The 17,276-nt window shown below is 42.7% G+C and overlaps 1 protein-coding gene across 5 annotated transcripts in view; it reads left to right on the forward strand.

Annotated features, from left to right (window-relative positions):
- The window catches only part of DIS3L2 (DIS3 like 3'-5' exoribonuclease 2), a 180,489-nt gene that overhangs the window by 4,537 nt on the left and 158,676 nt on the right, over positions 1–17,276 (forward strand). For 4 of the 5 annotated variants that reach the window (XR_009487686.1, XM_059855607.1, XM_059855605.1 and 1 more), the window contains exons 3-4: positions 13,719–13,877; positions 14,170–14,312. Coding sequence is in view for 4 of the 5 variants with exons in the window: in XM_059855607.1 (XP_059711590.1) it covers positions 13,719–13,877; positions 14,170–14,312 (302 nt within the window). In the remaining variant the exon portion in view is untranslated. Of the gene's footprint in view, positions 1–12,937; positions 13,159–13,718; positions 13,878–14,169; positions 14,313–17,276 lie in introns of all 5 variants that reach the window. The other variant, XM_059855609.1, reaches the window with a different exon arrangement.

The following is a 17,276-nucleotide window of genomic DNA, read 5'->3' on the forward strand; positions in this document are numbered from 1 at the left end:
AAAAGCAAACACCCCCAGTGACCTCCTGCTCCGGTTGGAAGTGGGGTTGCACAACCCCTTTAAAAACTGGTTGTTTATTTAGTGTAAACACCTAAAGCAGAAAATGTTGACCCTTGTGTTTGACTTCCCAGGTGGAAAACTCACACTGTGGGAAAGATTATTGGAAAGTTATTTGCACAGCAGTGACACCTTTCCTCTTCTTCCCCCTGCATGCCTCCCCAGCCACCCTCCTGTGTAGCTGCAACTGGTTACCCTCCAGAAAGCTTGCAGGGATATGAAAACAGTTTCTTGGGGAGGAAAGAAATAGGAAAAAATAAATATGTCACTTGTTTCAGAGAAATGTCTTTTCTGCTGTTCAGTCTGAGTGTATTTTAGGACTCTTGTTTAAGTGAAATGAAGATTTTGCAGTAGGCAAGTGCTTAGGTATAAGAACTCACACATCACAGTATCAGATTAATATCTGCTCACTTCAAAGCTTGTATTTCTCTCTTGATGCTGACATAAGTCATATTATTTTGCATAGGCAGGTGTCTGGTTTGATCAGTTTAAATCAAGGCTTGTGAAGCTGTGATGGCAAGAATTGCTTCTGCCATGAGAGCCGGGAGTGTCATCTTTTCAGGAGTGACATTTCCTCGCAAATTAGCTCTCTTCAGACTGTTGTAGGCTTTCCAAAAGGCTCTTTGAGCTAATCTCAAAGGCAAGCATCTCTCTTTATACCATTTCATTTCATTTCATTTCATTGTTCTCTTCTTAACAGCTCTTCAGTTCAGGCTTAGCCATGGTTTGCAGTGACAGAGCTAATAGTGAAGGCAGATATAGTGATCAGTGAAAACCCTTTGAGTGCCCTGGGGCAGGCTGTAGGCAGCAAGGGATTGGTCCCTGTGAATGTCCTTTCAGTGGCTGAGTGATTGCTGGGGCCCTAGAGGAAAGCAGAGTGGTTTATGGAGCCCTAAGCAGGTATCTCTGAGTCCTGGAGCTCAGTTCTGCTGATGTGTTCCTGTCTGAAGTTCCTTATAGAAACTGCTTTTCCTAGCTATTGGAGGCTTTGCAGTTGAGAGAGCTGACTGTGAACAGAACTTTGTTGTCCCTTGTGTGAAACATGACATAGTCATGAGACTGCAGGTTGGATTCCCTCTGTGGCATCAGCACTCTTGGATTTGGGAAAGCAAAGCTGCAGATAGAGGAATCCCACAGCTGCTCCCTTCTGTGCAGTTCTAACCTCTGCAAGGAGGATCACCATAAAACCTCCTGCTCTCAGGTTTCTTCCCAAACAAAACCCAATAAACCAGAAAATAATCCTAAAACATCACTTTAAATTGTGATGCTTAGAGTTTTAAATCTAATACAATTTTCCTCCTGGTATTTTTCCTTAAATCTCCAATGCTCTAGATTCCTTGGGTGCTAAAATTTGGTTTTAACTTCCTTAACAGAAAATTATCAAGTCCCTTGGGTTGTTTTCTGGCTTTGATCAAAGGCTCAGGGTTTTTCCATTTCAATCCGTGGTTAGTAATCAAAATCTTCTTTCAGACTGGCTGAAATTGTTGTCATAAAAGGGCTTAAAGCCTTCTTTTTCTTGAGGACAGAAGTGCTGACTCTTTCTGCAGCATCTGTCTGTCACATGCTGGGAGTTGAGATTTGCATGGCTGCTATGTGGAACTTCAATATTTGTGGTGCAGCACATTCCCAGCTCTGCTGGAAAGCCAAGAAATCAGATGTCTTCAGGAAAGGACTGTCCTCCAAATGTGGAATACCATCTCCCAGCCATGCTTGATTTCAGAGGATCTGGGGAGCTGGAGTACCTGGAAATGAGGTGGCTTTGTTGATGTTGAAACTTGGGTGGAGCAGGATGCTGGTCAGGGCTGATTGTTCTGAAATAAGTTCAGATTTTGCAGAGTTGGATATATTGTCTCAGTCTGTATCTGCAGACAGCTTCCTTGGGGAGAACACTATCAGCTTCCCTAGGTATCCTCCTGAGGCTCCTCTAACTAAAAACTTTTAGGTTTATGATGTGGTGGAGATATCTTGCCCATCTGTTAGGGTCAGCATGCCCCCTGAGTAGAAGGAGACAATTCCTGGGTAACATGAAACAGTGGAAGATTTCCACAGCCCTTTCTGATTTATCATCTGTCTGGCACTTGGCATATATATTTGCCCAGCCTGTGGTACTTAACCAACTTGGGCAGCTTCCACGGAGGAGTGGTGCTGGCAAGCAGGCTGGTGTTTAGCATCAGAGCTTTAAAAACAATTGTTGCTGTTGGACGGTAGTGTTGTGCTTGTGGCTGCAATCCTGACATTTAAAAGCTTCAGGATAGGTAAAGGAAATATCCTGGATTGGCTTTCCTATGTGTTTGATGGGCACAGCTGCTCAAGAGTATCAGCCTTAATAAGATGGCAAAATCTCAGGTATTTTGTCTTCCCATGGTATGCTGCAGTATAATTGTGTGTTTGCCTTCTTTTCTCTGGGGGGACTTTGGAGGAAGAACCACAGCTTCTGCTTTTCCTTTCTTGTAATGCTGATTTGGGATAATGATACTTTTTAGTGGTCCAATTCTTGCATGGTGAAGTTCAGTTCTCAAGAATGCTGTTATCTCCCTATCTGGCACCAGTAAACATGAGCCAGCAATCTACTAAAGGCCATGGAATCAGCTCAATAAATGGAGAATGTTGGTTGCTGTGGAAATCTTTAAAATGTAGCTAATCTTGCCAGGTTCAATGTAACGTTCCTTAGATGACGTTAATCATAGTAATAAGATATGGCAGAGAAGGGAAAACTGGATTTACTGTATGGCCCCATCTGAGAAATGAAAAATATGAAAAATACATGAAAAGTAGAATGCTCCTTTCTCTAATGGTTTAGCAACGTCATCACAAACATAAATTTCTCTTGCCTTTGATAGAAAAAATGTTGCATTCCTGAATCTTGTGCAACCAATGTTTTTGGCAAACATCAGCTATAGTATGTGAGTTAATATCTGATGTATCCTCTCTTGGGGAGATGAGATCTTGCTCTTGCAGGGACTCTGTTTTTTATATGTGATCTAATAACTGTCTTCCATGCCCTTTACCAAAGCTCTGAGCACACCATGCTGTGGCAGGAGCCCTTGCATTTGGCAGCAAAGCTCTCACCTCTGTGAATGAAGGAGCTTCCTTCACCTACTAGTGTTTAGGTGAAAATGTTCCTCAGTGGAAATACTTCTTGCTGTTAACCTGCTATTTTTTTTTTAAACTTTTTTTTTCTACTCACTAGCCCCCATTATGTAGTGCAGGTAACTATGTCTGTCAGTGTGGTGTTGATCCTAGGAAAATAATAGGCTCATAGAAGAACTGAATTGAATCATTTTAAATCTTTTCTTTGTGTGACTTGTCATCAGTTTATTTAACAAAGGTCCTGTTGAGCTATTCAGTGTCAGTTTCTTATGAGATTAGGGTTTTGATGCCAAAGGTGTGAATATGGATGTTAGTGTGTGAACTTAATTAAATCACAGCGCATGTGCAATGGTTTAAAGCCTGTTTAGTCAAACTAATTAATTGCAGCAATAAATTTAGAATTGTTAGCAACAGGTGTGTCTGGTTCTTGCAGTGTCATGTCCTGACCCTGTGCTGTTTAATACGTCTGTCAGTCATCAGGAAGAAAATATATCAGTAGGATTGAACAGGGTTTTTTTGATGACTTACAGAGTATTGAATAATGGGGGTCGTTACTGGCAGCCATCTGGATCACTTGGTGGACTGGGAGCAGGCAAAACAAAATCCATTTATTGGATTGCCAGCACAGAGCCATGATAACAGTGCGAGGAACCTGGTGTGGGAAGCAACAGCTTGGAAAAAAGTTTTGAGCTCTAGATGGATTAATCAGCTGAACGTCCTCCTCCTGTGAAATGTGGCCAAAAGGGTAATGTATGAGCATGGGAATTGGAAGATGGAGTATGGACTCTGTGTGACTTTGGCAAGGCAGCAGCAGCTTCTGGAGTGTTGTATCCTGTGGTGATGCCCTCAGTTTGAGGCGGATGGTGATGAATTGATGAATACTCAGAGGACAGCCATAGGAAAGATGAAAACGCTGGGATCGTGAGTGAGTGATTGGAGGAACCCTGCTTTAGTTATCACAGAGATGCTTGGGGGAGGGGAGTTTTCAGTAAATTGCCTACATGGGGAACAGATGTTCAATAATAGGCTACTCAGTTGAGCAGATTATGATATAATGCATTTGAGGCTAAACAAATCCAGGATTGAAATACAGCACAATTTAGCAGTGAGGGTGAATGACCATTGGAACAGTTTTACCAAGGCTTGTGGTATGTGGGGTGTCACCAGCATGTTTCGAAGCCCTGATAACAATTTCCACCCTTGAAGAATGCTATCATTCAAACAGGAATTAATTTGTAAAAGCCCTCTGTCCTCTGCTATCCATGAGGTCAGTCAGGCCATGCACCCCAGTCAGGTCTGGCCTGTTATTCAGGTAATGTCCAAGCGTCTCCTTCACCATGGATATCCAGGTAGATTGGCCAGGTTCTGTGCAGCTGAATTCAGTGGCTCTTGTGGTTCCTCTCTAGCCTGTGGCTGCTGTGGACTTTCTCTGCTGCCTTCCTCTCCAACTCTGCTCCTACCTCTCCTGTCCCAAATGCTGTTGCCCATCTTTTGCCCTCCCAGCCCAATCCCCTGCTCACCAGCACCATGAAATTATGTGAGCTGCATGTCCTGAACTCCCTCTTGTGGGGAAAGCCAAGCTACAGAGAATTGAGACTTGGCTGGTGCAGGGTGGAAAACAAAGTGTTGTGATCTATTGCATAAAATAATGTCTTCTGTGAAAAAAAAAAAAATAAAATTCCAGGGTGCTGAAGGAAAATGTCAACACTAGCAGCTGCAGCCCACAGATGTATGTATGGGGCATGTCCTGCCTTGGAGAATATTCCAGGCTCTCTGCAAATAAAAGCCAGCGGCCAAAATGTGGTTTTGTTCAGTTTGTATGTTTTTAGGCATTTTCCCCCACTCTGCTGGGGATTGTGATGTATGTACTTACTGCACTGAGTGGATAGTATGGGGAATGGTTCATCAGCAGAAGAACACATTCAGCAGCACCTTGGGTTACCTCAGGATATGTAGGAATCTGAAGGGAGTTCTTTGATTTCTTCAGCTGTTAATGTCTTCTGGTATGTTAGCACCTCCTGTCAGTTATTTTGCTTTTCAAAGCCTCTTAGCTGCTTCTGATCTTTGAGCAACTTGCTTCTCTCAAACTACTGAAGCCCAGAAAAATCAAAGACAGAACTTCCACAATATTATGTTTTTAAAGTGTTTTCCTTGAAGTCTTCAAGAAGCCTTTTCACAGCATAGTTGCTGGATAAAACAAAGAGCAAAAGGCATTGTGGAATATGTTTAGGGAAGATGGAAGGATGAGGGAGAGTGGAAGCAGCCCTGACCCACATCCCGAGGCAGGAGTGGAAGCCTGGAGGAGTGCAGTCATCAGGCGGAGTCGGTAGTGAGGAGGTCAGGAGCAGGGTGGAGCAGGTTCACAGAGAGTCCTGAAAACCAGAAGAGATGTACCCCCTCCCTGACAACACCACTGCGCCGCTGCACGCAGCTGGAGCACAGGAACTATTTTGATAAACTTTTAGTCTATTGCTACTAAATGAGTTTCGTCACCAGCCCTTCGTTCAGAGCCTGGAATGGTATCCTTGGCTCCTGCACTCCTGTAGTACTCCTACAACACAAACCCTGCTGAGGAATTGAATAAAACTGCCATTACTGTCAGAGTTACTGAAGTCAAAAGCCTGCAAGCATGAGGATGCTTGGAAGTGTTTTGGAAGTGGAAGCATGGTGTCGTGAGCACATGATCTTGGCGATCAGGAGCAGTTTCCACAGCATTGTTTTCAGCAGCAGAAAGAATCCATTGTGCATTTTTCTTCATTTCAGTTTTTCAAAGCCTAGGCCCTTTCTGAAAGCCAAAGTCAGCAAGAACATTTTCCCTAGTTCCATATTGAAATCTGGGGACATGCAGCACAAGAGTTTTTAAAAAGTATGTGCAGCTTATAGCAAAAGAGCAGTGGCAACATGTGCCTTCCACCATATGTGTCCTTCCTACCTCATTTTCATGAGTCTGGAAATGAGCATCTGTCTCTACTCCTGAGTTTCCTTAATATCCATGGACATGCCACTTTTTTGCTACCTTCATTGCTAAGTCAGAGTGTTTCTTCCTCAGTATTTCATTCTAAGAATGCTGGATATCTGAATCTTTTGTGATCAGGTGCAGTGGTACAGTCACTTCCAAAGGCAGCTCATGGCCCTAAGAACTCCCTCACAAACCATGACAGCCTGTGTTTCCCCACCTGGAGTCACTGGCTGGGGGATAGGCTGCCTGTCTGTGGCCAACTTGTTCCCCATGTGGTAAGAATTCCCTTTCTTCTTTTTTTGTTGGATGTTCAACTCTTCTGTGCAGATTTTGGCAGACTTTCTGCCAAAGCTGTTTGTAGAACCACCTTCTCCAAAGAGGCAGGGTGAGAGAACTCTTTGGGTTGGTTCCTGGATGGCTGCACCCATGGCTCACAGTGTGCTGGGGCACAAACACAGCCATGCCTGTAGACAACCTGCTGGCTGGCTCAGGCAGAGCTGTGTTATGTCATAGAGAGTTGCTGGTAACCAGTTGGGCTTTTCCAGTCCTTTGAATTACCGCTGAACTCATTTTAGAGCTGTGTGGACAGGCCTTCACTTCACACGATGTCTTCTCATTTTATTTTGATTTGTCTTCACGGTGGAAAGTTACATTTAGATTTATGCTGTGGCTGGACCCTGGTGGCCTATCATAATGGGTCAATTAGTGAGGCTGGGGGGCCTGGGAGCTACTTCTGACAGCTGGATTTCAAGACAGCATCAACTCAGTTCAGGACATTTGCATAGAATTTGCATTTTGGCTTAGGCCGTGCATGTAAATGTAGGTTTGCATTGTCTCTCTTCTTTGAATGACTGTTTAATTAACTTTAAACTTAATTATGCAATCTGCCATCTGCCTAAATCCCTACAGTGCTGTTATATTACCATTCTTTTCCAGTTCCACCAAGATATTCCCTTTCCTGGAAGTTTCCCTCCTTTTCAATTATTAAGAGAATTTCAAATTGTTCACTTCCTTGTCTACTTTTGGGGAGGACTCAGAACAACACTGTAAGAACTCTTAGCTTTAATCATGATCGAGCTGCAGCTGATCATGGTCTGGCTTGGACCAAGCAGAGGAATGTGCTGCAGAACCTTCAGTTTAAGATTCTTTGAATTTACATTTCATGAGAGAAGAAGGATCTTCTTTTAGTTGCTTGTGATAAGGAGAATGCACTCTCAGATTTTCTCTTGACTCCAGATTGAGCATCTGAAATATTGCCTACCATGTTTATCTCCTGCAGGTCTCTGTTGCAATGAATGATATCACCAAGTCTTGCCTTTCCACTCCTACATCCCTAATGAATTCTTTCCCATGACATCCTCATTTGTCTTATTGCTTTGTCTTTAATCTTGAGCCATCTACTTTATTTAAGCTCTTGGCTTCAAGATAGTGTAAAATGCATGGAGGTAGTTCTGTTCCAAGGCTGTCTAAGAAATCTGAACTCTTTTACTTCATGTTTAAAGAAATGTGGAAGCCTTACTGTTCCTAACATAGGTTGAAGCAGAGCTGTGCTTTCAGTGAGTGTGGTGGATGGGGTTTGGTCCTGCATGTGTATTACTGGGGCTCTAGCACAGAGATTGATTCCAAGGAGTGTCTTTTTAATTGCTGGTACAGAACTCCTTCCTTGAACAACTATACCAACAGCTGTCTTTGTGTTTTTCCTTTTAAAACTAAATAGAACAAAAAAGGATTTGGCTGTTACCATTAGTTGGGCATTTAATCTCTTAAATCCACAAAATATTTTGCAAAACATAAATAGCTTGTTACTTCTGGCTTGCCTGTGACCAATGTTTTTGTTGACATAACTCACATTTGAGATCACTTCAATGGTGTTTGTTGGTTTTGCCTGTTGTTTTTGCTTGTGTGTGGTAATTTGATCCCGGATATTGTAGTAGTCATTTAAGTGCTTGGAGATTTTTGACTTCATCACTTCTATAATATGGCATCTACTGGATGTCACTGGTGCATCAGAAATTCAAAGCAATCTAACAAACACATTTTGGTTTTTAAATTTTGAGAGGGAATTATTCTAGAGGCTTCTTTGAGGTGCAGAAAATATCAAATAGCTTTGAAATTGCCTGCTTAAGAATATGAAAGGGGCAGACACAAGGATCCTAGCAAAACCACCCTGATGTTAATGCAGTTTGTACTGGCAAAGCATCTTCTGCTGGCAGAGTTTACTTGCCTTTGGAGAATGAGAGGGGCAGTTGCCTGGTACAACAGTGCCAACAGTAGGTCTGTGCCTATCCAGAGCTCCCAGCCAGGAGCTGTGTCCCCCCAGCTCATCAAAGCTGTGCAGAGGCAGATTCACAAAAGTACCTGAGATGAGTTGTTCAGGGGCCATGTAGGTTTGTGGATTTTTTAATGTCCCAGATGTCTTTCCAAAACAAGGCAGAGTTTGTGTTGGCTGAACTTTGGTATTGAGACTATTAATACACCCTGTTACACATCAGCATCCATAGTGCCTCATAAAGTTGCAGATAGAACTTCCTGGCAGCTCTTGGAGAGTATTCATTTGCTAAAAGACCAAATTTGATGGTTTCTAAAATGTGCTTTGTCAGCTCTGCCAGGAGTCAAGGCCAACTTGAATTGACAGATCTGTGAGGTGATGCCTTGGGCTGCCGTGTGGTTGGACACTTAATTCATTAAATCTCTAGTAAGGATGAGCAGGAACATGCTTTATTTAACTTTCTTGCTGTGTTTAACCTAGTCTGACTTAAAAGGGAGTGTGGTACTACCCACAGGCTGGTATCAGGGTAGTTCTTGTTGTCTTTGGTTGGTTAGTTTCTGCTTTTGGGGCTAGGGCAGTGTTGGGTGATCCTTCTTTTGGTAGCTGCCATGTCTTCAAGATCATGGGTGTGTCCTTATCATGTCTTACTAAGTGCACAGCTGGGTTGTCTTGAAGAATTACTTGGAAGTTTTGAAGGAAATTGGTTTAAGTCATTGAAATGAGTCAGCAATGAAATGGAACATTGTAGAAATATGGACAAATATTTAGGAACTTTGTGTTAAGAGTGTCTCATTAACTGATAACAAATTGTTCCTATTGCATGTTACCAGTTCTGGGGGTATGCTTCTGTTTCTTCTCATGCTTCTGCTAACTGGAAGACAGGGTTTTCCAAAGATTCCTTGCCATATCTAGACCATGATCTAATGCTGGGAAGCAATGGAAAATCCTTTTAGCAATAGCAGAGTTAGTGTACGTGTTGGTGCCCAATCATGGATTGATAAAAGTAAATAGCAGATGCAAGTATTTTGTATTGGAAGAGTTTGTAACAATATTGTTCTGTCCAATGCTTTCAACATAAATTCCTTTTTTTTTAATGTAAAAGGAACCATTACATGCTGAGATAGTGTCTGGGGGGGAGGGTGTGTGTCAGACACTGCAGAGGTGTTACCAGCCCCCTGCTGTGATGCTTTCACAGTCCTGCCTGCCCCAGGGAGCTGCCTAACTATTGTAGGTATCTACGTAAATAATATAGGTGGAAAGCTGGAAGTTTGGAGATGAAAATGTCTGGTGAAAGTGTAGATACCCTTTGGTAGGAAAGGGAGAAACTATACCAAGATCTGTTTATCTTGAAATGCACTTGGATCTCTCAAGTAAAACTGGTTCTTGCTGGATCCTGGATGGGAGTTGTCATGGATGTGCCGATGAAGATTCAGCAATACTTTCCTGCTCTGCTGGCAGTAATCAAAGAGATTGTCAGGTGTGAGAAGGCAGTTAGAATGTTTTATTTTTGGGACATAAAACTGAGGGTCTTGATCCTTTCTTATGTAAAACAATATGCAAATTTTAATATAAAATTAAAGACTTTCTGGCCTTGCTAACTTCATGTTTAGTTGAGCATTTTAGTTGATTTAGTTGACCATCTAGTTGATCAACTGACTAATAGATGTAAATTTAATTAAATGCAGTACTTTTCAAAAGTGAAACTCTAGAGTGATTTTGTATAAATTATGTCCAAATAAGCTGATTTAAAACATCTAGCCTCCTCTCTTACTGTAAGCCAGATCAATTATTCTGGGAAGCTGCCTGCATGCATTTTTTCACCCCAAATAAGAAAAGATTAATAGGTACTTAGGTTTAAAGACCAAAATGTGTCATTGTGTGATGTCATTGTTATGATGGAGATGAAGTGAGGTGGTTTGGATTTCACATGAAGCTCCGGTGCTGTCCTTCCAGCAGAGCTCAACCAGCCCCTGCATCCTTTCAGCTTCTTTTCCTGGTGTCCGTGATGAGAATAAATGTGAGTGACTGATTGTGAACTGTCCTGAAAGCCCATGAATGCACCCACTTTTCTTTCATGCTCTCTTGCTGTGGAGGTGGGAGTTGTGTGTTTCTACTTCCCACAGTGCTTCCCTTTGGTTAGTTTGAAAGGTTTCCCTGCTCCCTGGGTAGCACTGCTGGTTGTATTTAGGTGTCCCTCTGTCACCCTTGTAGAGAGCCTCCATGCCTGGTGCAGGTGTTGGGATTTTTTCAACCCAAATCTCCCTCCAGAGTACTTCAAGCCAACCACCTTTCCTCAAATTATTAGTCCTTTGTCATATCCCATGAAAATGGCAGAATATCTAGAAATCCCAGGCAAGTGTTGGCTGCATCCACAGGGAACATCTCTGCATCATCTCTGCAGCCCGATAAACACCCAAACGTATTGCATTTGCTGCATGTTGTGAATGTTTACATGTTGTGCACTAGAATTGCTCTGTGTTCAGGCCTGAGTGGTTCTGCACAGCAGATGTGTTTGGTGCTCTCTGGTTGCTTCAAGTCTCCTGTTAGGATGGCTCAGCCCACCTCAGCTCTGCACTTTAGTCTTCCTTCCACTGAAATTATTTTATTTTTTTTCTTGTATTCATTGCTTAATAGTTTATTTAGTATTTGGTTATTTTAATGCTTATATAGGGTATAACCCTGGAATAGGGTTTAACCATGTTTGTGATAGATTTTTCAGAAAGAATAGTCTCAATATATCCTATGCTGTAGAGTAGTCAAGTTACAGTTAGCTTTGTGGGATGATGTCTGTTTATGCATCAGAATATTAATGCTGGGCAGTGGGGCAGCAGGAAAGCCCATCTTCAGAGGTATTTTTAACTTCCAGTTTTAAGGGACAGGTGCATTGCAGAAACAAATACTGACTCCAGTTGAAACAGATGGTGACCTGTAGTTAGGTCTCTTTCTTTTAAAAGAAGAAATACAAGAGATTACAGTCATGCAGAATTTGATGTGTTCCAGTTGAATGCTAATTGTGACAGTTGCCTGTGGCTTTGTAACAGGGGTGGTTTTGTTTAGCCATAAATGTCATGGCCAAGGGGGTCAAATACTATCCAAAGTGGCTGTGTGTAAACTGCCATGCAGACCAGCCATGTTGAAGCAGAGTTTGTAGTTTTGAGTGAATTTTATCTTTGAGTTTTGTTTTTGAGTTTGAGCAAATGAAAAATCCCACCACAGAGCAAGCCCAAGGTTAAAGTGCTGAAAAGGTGTAGATGCCTTTCTGCATGTCTACCTTTTATCACATAAAGATGCTTCTCCACCCTTTGCTGTTGCTGTACATTATTTTTGACTGTAGGGGCCCCAAATTTTTTGAACCACTGGACAAGCCAGGTGCTGGATAACTTTTCTCTGCAGTGCCTAATTCTGGCTCTTAGCTTGCTGCCCAATTCATGGGATATTTTTTGCTTTCCCCCTCTGCATTTTAGTTTCATGCTCTCTTTTTTTTTTTTTTTTTTTTTTTTTTTTTTTTTTTTTTTTTTTTTTTTCCTTCTTAATTATATGTTAAGATTTACCCTCCTTTTTATCCCGGGCTCTTTAATTCATAGTAGTATTTTCTGTGACTTGCTGTCATAGAAACGAGGGCTTTAGGGGACCTTAGGAGCTCGTGTAATCCTTTTCACTACCTCAAGGAAAAAACTACTCTTCTTAGACAAACTCTGGCAGATGTCTGTCTCACCTATTTTTAAGAACCTCCAACGAAGCAGATTGCATGACCTCTCTGTGAGCAGCCTAAAATCCCGCCTATTGCAGTTTAAGTCAGATTCCTTCACAAAATGTCTCTGAAAACATATCCAGGAGCAAATTCTGTGGCCAATTCTCTAGTCTGTACTTTTATTTTTGGTGTCTGCTTTTAAACTTAACTTGACCCTTAGGACGTTTGTAAATCAGTTCATTAGGCAGTTGCAAATCAGTTAATTTTAGTTCCATCTCATTATGTGAGCCATACAGGTTGCGTTGCCTCAGTCGCCTCATCTGAAACCTAAATGTGCTGCTGTGCTAAATTTGCCATGTTACAGCTGCAGCCTCCTCAAACAGACTTCGCCCTGGAAGCACCCTCAGAGTGTGAAAAGCTTGATTGTGTAGAAAAAGGCTCAACTATGTTGTGTTATTGTGACTGAAAACAGAAGCCTTCTCTTTGTTTCAGCTTCCCCTTTGCAGACACTGTTGTGGTGTGTAATCTCTTCCTGGACTGGTCTGAGCCAGCACCTTCAGTTGTCCCTCTGCCTGTCTTGGTGTCTTCCCTCCTGAATTAGGAGGATCCCTCCCTCCTGCTGATTTGCCTCTTGTTATATATATGAAAATTGCTTTTTCTCTGTGATTGGGCAAAGTAGCAGTTTTCTCTTGTTGCACCATATTTTTTAAAGATCTCTGCTTAAGTATAGCCTTTAGAACATTTTTTTTCTCACTGCCATGAAGCAATCTGCTATTTCATTTGAGAAGGATACCATAGGTAAAAAATTTGCCTTGTAACTTGGATAGCACCGTAGCAAATAAGTTGGCGTTGCACGTTTTCTGACTTGCAGGTACAAGCTTGGACCCAGGGAGCGTAGCCAGGAGGGGCTGGAAGGCAAAGCTGTGATGACATGTTCAGTATCCAGGTGGAGGGCCAAGAGGGCAGCTGCGCGGCGCTGGGTTGCATTCCAATGTGCTGATCCGTGGAACAGCGTTGGCATACGCTTTGGAAGCTGCTGCTTGCTCTCCTGGCTGTAGGGAAGGGGCTGAGGTGATGGCAGGGAAGTAAGGGGTGAGTCTCTGCAGAATATTTTCATATGATTGTGGCCTATTCTGGGCAGACTGGACATTTGGAGCTTTGGCACTTCTTTCAGGTGTCCTTGTGTACCGTGCTGCCTCTGGTAGCTCCAAATTTAATAACTCCAGTGTGAGTTGTTAATTTTTTTCTGCCTCCTTGATTCCTGACCTGCTTAATTAAGTTGTAGGGAGGTTATATTTTCTCACTACTTGGGGGCTTAATGGGGTGGAGACTTTGGAAACAGTTTAACAATTTCACATTTTATATGCTCTAATGAATTTCCCAGGATTTTGGAAGGGTTGTATCCAACTTTAGCATCGTAATTTCCAGCGCTTTATTTATGCTAAAATAAGTTAGTGCTGTGTTATGAGGCCCAAAGAGCCAACAGATTACAAATGAACTAATGAAGACATTGTTTCTCTTGGATAAAGGCTGTGACTCATGGTTGTAACTTGTACTGAAGAACTAGGGACCGTGAGCTTCACCAGGACCACAAGCTGGCACTGGGGTTCTTCTTCCCTTCCTTGTTATTTCAAACCTGTATTTGATTTCAGGTGCAGAAAAAAGAGGGTTTGCAAGGACCAGAAACAACTCTGAATCCGCAAGAACTCCCCAGAACTTCGATAGGAAGAGGCAACTCTCTGAATCGCAGACAGAAACAATGAACAATTCAGACAGCAGAATAAATCCCAGACAACTGGGAACTCCCAGAGGTATTAAAGCAGTGTGTGTACACACTTCAGGAATAAGCTGCCTTGAAGCCTGTGCTTTAAAAGATGGGCTGGGGTGAATGCTGTTGACTTTAAAATGAGCTGTAAAAGATTGTTGATTTTTTGTAAAATATGATTATTCCAGGCTTTTTGGTGTTCTGAGGTCGGGTGCCAGTATTTCTAGGCAAACTGTTCTCAGAAGTTCACTTTGAATATAAAACTTTTGTACTGATTCTGTTAAGATACACAGACATGTTTGGTGGGCAAGGTAACACTTACAAATTTTTGTTTGCAGGAGGATCCTATGCTACTGTCCCAGCATCAGGTGACAGAAAGAATCTAAATAAACCCACTCGAGGGAGGAAGAAGAGTATATTTGAAGCCTACGTGTCAAAGGAAGATGTTTCAGCAGGACTGAAAAGGGGAGAGCTAATTCAGGTGCCTGAAATGTACAGTGTCCATGCTCTTGTGATAAGTGTGGAAACCACACTTGGAAATCAGCAGCAGTTGATGACAGGGAATTGATGTAGCACTTGTAGATGCCAGAGGAAGATATTTTCCCTTTCTCAGGGTGTTCTACAAGTGGGATGGAATCTCCTACATTCCTCTGAAGTAGTTTTTTGTTTGATTCCATGTTCTGTAAGATTCCTGATCCACTCTAGTGATAAATTGCAGATTTCTTGTTGAATAGTCTCCTGGCCATGATGGTCATTACTGGGGAGACACTTCTTTTTACAAATGATGCTCAAAACAACAGCAGTTGCTGGCAGCCTCTGTATGTTTCAGTGTAAGCAAAAACAAATGCCCTTAGCAAGATACCTCATGCTGAAATTTCTCACAAAAATGTTTGTGCTTCTTTTTGGAGCAGCAAAACTGCAGCCATCAGTAGGCAGCAATTCTTTTCTAAAGAATGTGGGTGTGGACCTGCTATCCTATCTGCTGGATAGAGGAGATTTACATGGAGGTTGGCAGGGCTGAGATGGAGAAGAAGAGAATGTCCTTGCACCATGTTCATAGTAGTCCTCAACATGGTGTCATGTTCTTCAGGACACACCTGGCATCCCAGTGAGATCAGACTGGCTGGAGAAAAAAGGCAGGTGGAAGTCAATGAAGGCATGACATCCTCACTGAGGCTTTGTTTACCCAAACACACACAGGTCCATTGCCATTTAATTGGTGTTGTAGTACTGGTGAGGTTGTGATACTTAACTTTCATCATTAGACTGGAGTCTGAAATGACATCACCTCAATTTTTGTCCGAATATTTGTTACAATTTTATAATAATTCTTGTATATCATTATAATGGCATAATCTCTGGAGGTGTGATGAGGAGTTTACATAAAAGACTGCCTGATTCCACCCTGAAGACCAATCTCATGCACTCTTAGCTTTGAGGAAATCATATCCCTGCTGATGATCAGCATGGTCCACTGGGCTACTTGGACCTTAGGCCAGTGCATTTTTAAAGACCATCACAGACGTCTGCAATGGGAAGCAAATGGTGAGGGAGGAAGTGGGAGCCTTAGGCTGTGACTTCTGTCATAGCTGCACTGGCAAATGGCATCAACTAAAGCTTCTGCCTTACCTTCAGCAGTGGTTTTGGCACCATTTTTGGTAACACAGCCTGATAGTGTTAAGTGCACTGTGTGTAGACTGCCTATGAGGTCAAGTGCAGCTGCAGATGAGGCACATCAGGCTGTGATTACTACCTGAGAATCCCACTGAAATGCAGAGTCCCTACAGACCTGTGATTGCATGATCCCTGGCAAAAGAATCCCTAATTCTTGTAAATGTGTGTGTCTACTCCAGGTCATGTGCTGCGTAACTGGAAGAGTCATATGTGCTTTCTTAGGCTCTGTCTGTTTTCCTTTCATCCAGTTCCACATCTCAGGGAAACAACTGAGACTGCAGAAGCTAGATTTAATAATTCAGAGCTGAGTGTTAGATCATGGGCATTCCAGCTCAGTGTTTCTCATCTTCAGTTCATTCATCCTTATGATTTCATCAGGACCATTCATCACTGCAACCTCAACCAGGATAGGTGAGATCCTGAGAGCAACTTTAGTGAATGGATGAATATTCAGTGGTTTTTGCTACAATGGCAAGAGACAGAATGAACATGTGTCTGTTGTGTTGACCCCCAAAAGCAGGGCATTTTGTTCTGGCATGGTGGCCTGCAAAAAGGCTCCACAGGAAGCCTGTGGAATGGGAGGACAAACCTATTGGTCTGAATCTGATGGTCCTGAGGAAACTGGAGTGCTCCCAGGCAGCATGACTCTCTGAACATGGGCTGTCTCCTGGAGCATCCTGGAAATATTTGAATGAGAATGTGAGAGCTCTGTTAGGAAGAAAAGAGCCTACCATAACACTGAGATTCTTGGACCTTGTCAGTGCAGCTGTGCAACGAAGTGTTCCTGAAAGTCCAACCCACAGAAACTCCTGACAGTCCTGAAGATTGCTCAGATGACACAAGTGCTATGATTAGACAGCCCTAGATCAGGAGGAGTGAAGGGTTATCTTTATGGGTGCTGACGTCTGTCAGTAATATTGATCTTAATGGCTTCTGGTGCTGTATCTGACATGTCATGTTTTGATAAGTAGCAGAAGTGTGACCTGCAGATTCCTGGATTCATTTGGTCATGCGACGTGTCCGGAAGTGTCCTTCCGCAGGAAAAGGGATCTGAGCTCAGGTGCTTACAAGTGCACAGAATTCCCACTTCCCTGCCTTTCAGACTGCAGGGAGCAAACCCCAGGGATATCAGGTTGGTTGGAATCACAGCGGATAGCCTGAAGGCAAACAAGATTGAACAACTCCCGCGTCCTTCCGTGAGCGCACGCTGATGGTTGTACACAACAGATGAAATCAGGCTGTGTATGAAAGAGCGTTGACCCAAAGGACTCTAATCATCCTCTGAAGCATCAGCCAGAAACTCGTGTCTGCTCCACGCCTCCAGCGTCTCCCAGACCCTCCCTGCAGGGCTGCTGGGGTCAGGTGGAGTGAACAGAGATGCAGAGCCTGCTTTGCTGTTAAAAGGATGTTTTTCCTTAGAAAGCTGTTCTTTTGTGGATGTGAAAGCTGCGGTTTCCCTGGTTTTCATGGATTGTTTTTTCGAAGGAAGCCTTGGTAGCAATCAGATACTTGTGAACCCTGACTCTTTTTTTGGTGTTTTGTATATACAAATGAACCTAGGCATATGTGTTACAATAGTTGATATAAACTGCTTGGTTTGGGATGTTTGAAGTTTAGTCTGAGTACTGCCTGTCCTGCGTTTAGAAAGCAGCTTGAGAAGTTGTGACCCTTTTGTGTCTCACTGGGAAAGTTCAGTAAGGTTAGGAACTTTATTGGCAAGAGCCTGTGAAGCTGCCTTGAATCATCAGAAAATGTTTTAGAAACCTTCCTG

The sequence above is a fragment of the Haemorhous mexicanus genome, chromosome 10 (genome assembly GCF_027477595.1).
Source record: "Haemorhous mexicanus isolate bHaeMex1 chromosome 10, bHaeMex1.pri, whole genome shotgun sequence".
In the NCBI taxonomy this organism is placed as follows: Eukaryota; Metazoa; Chordata; class Aves; order Passeriformes; family Fringillidae; genus Haemorhous; species Haemorhous mexicanus.